Source organism: Hydra vulgaris, chromosome 04 (genome assembly GCF_038396675.1).
Source record: "Hydra vulgaris chromosome 04, alternate assembly HydraT2T_AEP".
NCBI lineage: Eukaryota > Metazoa > Cnidaria > Hydrozoa > Anthoathecata > Hydridae > Hydra > Hydra vulgaris.
The window spans coordinates 49,522,384-49,526,885 of record NC_088923.1 but is presented as its reverse complement, the minus strand read 5'-3'; the positions used below and the strand labels follow the sequence as shown (position 1 = coordinate 49,526,885).

Here is a 4,502-nt window from a genome sequence, read left to right as displayed (position 1 = left end):
GTATGTGATGGTATCTTCATTTAGAGGTGCGTTTAATTCATCCTTAAGAGAAACGGGTGAACTTTCCGATGTTGTACATGGTGCTTCAGCTAGCTGTGATTCCACATCATTAGAAGTAAATTCAAAAAGCCTAAACGCAAAATTTAAAGTATTTTTAATGAAACAATTGAAGGATCTTTTAGGCACCTTAACAACTGCATAACATTTCCGTTATTTCTTTCATCGACGCGCTTTTTAAATTTTAATTCAATGAAAATGCGATTGATGCATGAATTCAAGAACAGTAGGGTAACGCGGGGCAAAATGAGACAGCGGGACATTATAAGACAGTTCGCGTTTATCATGATGCCAGCCTTACAAATTATTATTCGCAAGATTTTTAAATATGCAATTGAATTCAAAAACTATTTTGTGTCAAGAAAAATACATTGAGTCACTTTGAAATAAAAAAGTTGAGTAGAAGGGGAATCATTTCATCCCTCGGCTTCACGAAAATTACGAATTTTTAAGTCTTGTTATTATATTTTTCCTAGCTTTTTTTGATCTCACTGATTGGAAAAGCTTTTTATGTTTAAAGTTTTTTTTAACTACAATCTTTAGGCCTTTTTTTATCATTTCCATTCTTTGGCATTTTATTTCTTCAATAAAATAGTCAGGAAGTTAGGCAATTCGATGCCAACATGATGCAGGGCAAAACGAGACATTCTGTTTGTATTTGTTTTGCCGATATCTAATATTGTGTTTATTTAATGTTTTACATTAAAACAACAAACATAGCAAATAATAATATTTATCTGCTGTAGATTTAAATTTATTATACTGTATTTACTTACTTTTTATTTTATTATTTGAAATGTTTAGTTGTTATCCAATATAGAATTATGTTTTATATTTTGTTAACTTATATTTAAACATAATAAATATTTAATCAAATTGAAGCAAATAATAAATAAATAAATAAAGATTTATTAGAACAAGTTTAAAAAAAAAAATACATGTTCTAAAGGACATACAGGTCCAATAAATAGACACTGACAATATGCCCTTAAATAAGAAAACAAAGTACATAGGAACAAATATGGTTTGTAATAGAAACATTCAAGATTTCATTCATTTACTTTATAACGTCTGTTCACAAAAAATCCGGACTGATTTCAAATGTACACAAATTGTTCTAAATTTCGAATTTTCGGTTCGAAATTTTTAAATTTAATCGGTCAACAACAACAGTTTCATTTGTGGCAAAATTGAGTTTAAATAATTAATTCAAATAAACATGGAGCATCTAAAAGAGAACGATATTAGAAATGTGATTGGAAATTTTTATAAACAAAACATAAACAGTGGAAATAAAATTTACAGTGGATCATTTTAAGAAAATGGAAATCGCTAAATCTACAATTTATGACATAATTAAAAGGTCTGAAAATAATTTGCCAATGAATAGAAAAATCGGTTGCGGCAGAAAACCTTTTAAAATTACACCAGAAAAGAGAGAGTCCATGATTGCAAGAGCAGAAGAGAGAATCGGGATTTCGCAAAGAAAATTGGCACTAAAATATAAGATAAGCGTTTCATACGTAAATAGATTATTAAGTATGCAAGGACTAAACTATACCAAAAGAAAAAATGCACCAAAAACAACAGAAAAGCAAGAAATTAAACAAAAGAAAAACTTATTAAAATTTTCAAAAACTTTTTTCAAGCCATCAAATGAGTTTGAAATCATCATGGACGATGAATCTTATTTCTGTGTAAATGGTGCAAATTGTTCACAAAACTCTGGCTACTATACAAAGGATAGTTCTCAAACTGATCCTAACATTAAATTCAACTTCAAAAAAAAGTTTGACGAGAAAGTTCTCGTTTGGATTGCAATCAGTCGTTTTGGTCATTCATCGCCTTATTTTGCTGTAAAAAACTGTGCACTGGATGCAAAAACTTATTCTAAAGAATGTATTACAAAAAGACTTCTTCCATTTATAAATTCCAAGCATCAAAACATGAAAATTTTATTTTGGCCTGACGGAGCGAGATGTCATTATGCAAAACACACATTAGAAACTTACAACACTTTAGGTATTAACTTTGTCGACGCTAAAGATAACCCCCCAAATGTACCGCAGTTAAGGCCAATTGAAAATTTTTGGGCACATTTAAAAGCAAAAGTTTATGGAAATGGATTTACTGCGAAAAATCTTGACCACCTTAAGAATAGAATTCGATTAGAGTTGAAAGAGTTTGATCCAGACTACTTTTTCAACCTAATGGATTCAGTCAAAACTAAAGTTCGAAAAGCCGCTGATTTAGGACCACTTTTTTTTTTTAATTTTTTTTATATATTTTTTTTTTTTTTATATATATATTCGTCATTATTAATATAAGTTTGTACAACACTTTACCGTGAAATATATGACTGGAGCAGTAGAAGACAATAGTCTTATCATCTTGCCCCATTTTTGTCGTTGACAAAATATAACAAAAATATAAACCAAATACAAGTATAATAAAATATTTATAATACATATAAATTTTTTATTTTTTTTTATTTTTTATTTTTTTTAATTTTTATTTTTTATTTTTTTTTTTTTATTTTTATTTTTTTACTTTTTTTTTACAATGAACATCATTAAATAACCAAGTAAGTAATAAAATAGAATTTTAAGAAAATTTGAAGATTTAAAATGAAAAAGGAAAAATTTTAAAAATAAGAGATTGTTTCATTAATGTTGAGGTCTAGTAGCTGTTGTTTTACAACGCATTTAAAATGTTGGAATGAGTTTATAGTTTTTATTTTGTTTGTTAGAAATGAGTTCCACAATTGGGGTCCTCTGCTGGATATTGAGAATTTAGATTGTCTTAAAGTGGTTTTCGGAATATAGTAGTTCTTGATAGAGTATTTTGTTTGATATTTGTGATTGATAAGGCGAAAAAAGTTATGGAAGACTTCAGGGACCAGATCATTTTTGAGTTTAAACATGAACTGAAGAATGCAATAGATATTTTGTTCATAGATATTAAGAACTCTCAGTTCCTTCATTAAATGTTTAGAATTGGCATTTCTATTTGCGTTTGTTAATATACGGCATGCTTGTTTCTGTTTTTTATATATTAAATCTAGTTTTGATTGGTAGGTACTAGCCCAGGCAATATTGCAGTAGTTAATATAGCTATGTATATATGCAAAATAAAAACTTTTAAGGCATGCATTATTTAAAATATATCTGGTTTTATGCATAATTCCAATGTTTTTAGATATTTTGTTTTTTAATATATTAATGTGGTCTTTCCAGCTAATATGTTCATCTAAGAATACCCCGAGGAATTTGACTGAGAACGCTCGATTTAGTCTAACTTTGTCTAATAGAATATCAGGAAGTTTTAATGGTAGTTTGTCTGAATTGTATGGTTTTGTGAAAAAGATATAATTACTTTTCTCAATGTTGACAGAAAGTTTGTTTGCTTTAAACCAATCGCTCAACTCTTCAAGTTCCTGATTTACTGTATTAAAAAGTGTAGTAATGTTAGAGTGGGTATAGAAAGCTTGAGTGTCATCTGCGAAAAGAATGAAATTCAATATACTGGAAGATAAAAATATGTCATTTATATAGATTAGGAAAAGCAGAGGTCCTAGAATAGACCCCTGGGGAACACCACATGTGACGGTTTCAAGAGGAGTGTATGTTTTATTGTAAAATAAGGCTTGTTTACGGTTTTTTAGATAGCAACTGAACCATTTTAAATTTTTATTTTTTATACCATAATTATAAAGTTTGTATAGAAGGATCTCGTGATCCACTGTATCGAAAGCCTTTGAAAGGTCGATAAATACTCCAAGGGTGTGTTTGTTTTTGTCAAAGCCACTTAAAATTTCGTTAACTAATTTTATTACAGCATGTTCAGTTGAGTGGCCTTTTTTAAATCCGTATTGGTTGTTGTAGAGGATGTTATGATTTTGGAGGTATGTAAAGAGTCATACATTATGAGCTCCAATATTTTTGAGAAGCATGGGAGTATGGAGATGGGTCTGTAGTTAGATAAAGTCGAGTCATCTCCGCTTTTAAATACTGGAACTACGCGTGCTAATTTTAGGCGGTCAGGAAAAACTCCATTTTTTAATGAGAGATTAAAGATATACATTAGGGGATACTCAATAACGTCATAAACGTTTTTAACAACTTTAGAGTCTATGTCATCAAGACCAGAACTTTTTCTGGACTGTATGGTTTCAAAAGCATTCCAAAGCTCATCAGGAGATAAGTCATACTCATCCATTGTAAAGTCTACTTTTTTTAAGTGTGATTTAAATAGTTTTTTACTTTGGGTTATTTTATTTGCTAACGTCTTTCCAATGTTTATTACTTTCGGTTATAAAATAGTTAACAATGTCCAGTCACTCATTTTAGTTAAAATTTTTGTCAAAAATCGATTAATTTTGTATTCAATTAAGAACAATTTTTCATTCCGGATTTTTTGTGAACAGACGTTAGACACAATGTTTA

At 29.0% G+C, this 4,502-nt stretch overlaps 1 protein-coding gene across 1 annotated transcript; it reads right to left on the bottom strand.

Moving 5' to 3' along the window:
• Positions 1 to 3,888: 3,888 nt before the first annotated feature.
• LOC136079482 (uncharacterized) lies at positions 3,889 to 4,275 on the bottom strand. The gene has a single exon (XM_065795221.1). It carries the CDS (start codon positions 4,273 to 4,275, stop codon positions 3,889 to 3,891), a length of 387 nt encoding a protein of 128 aa, XP_065651293.1.
• Between the last annotated feature and the right edge of the window lie 227 nt (positions 4,276 to 4,502).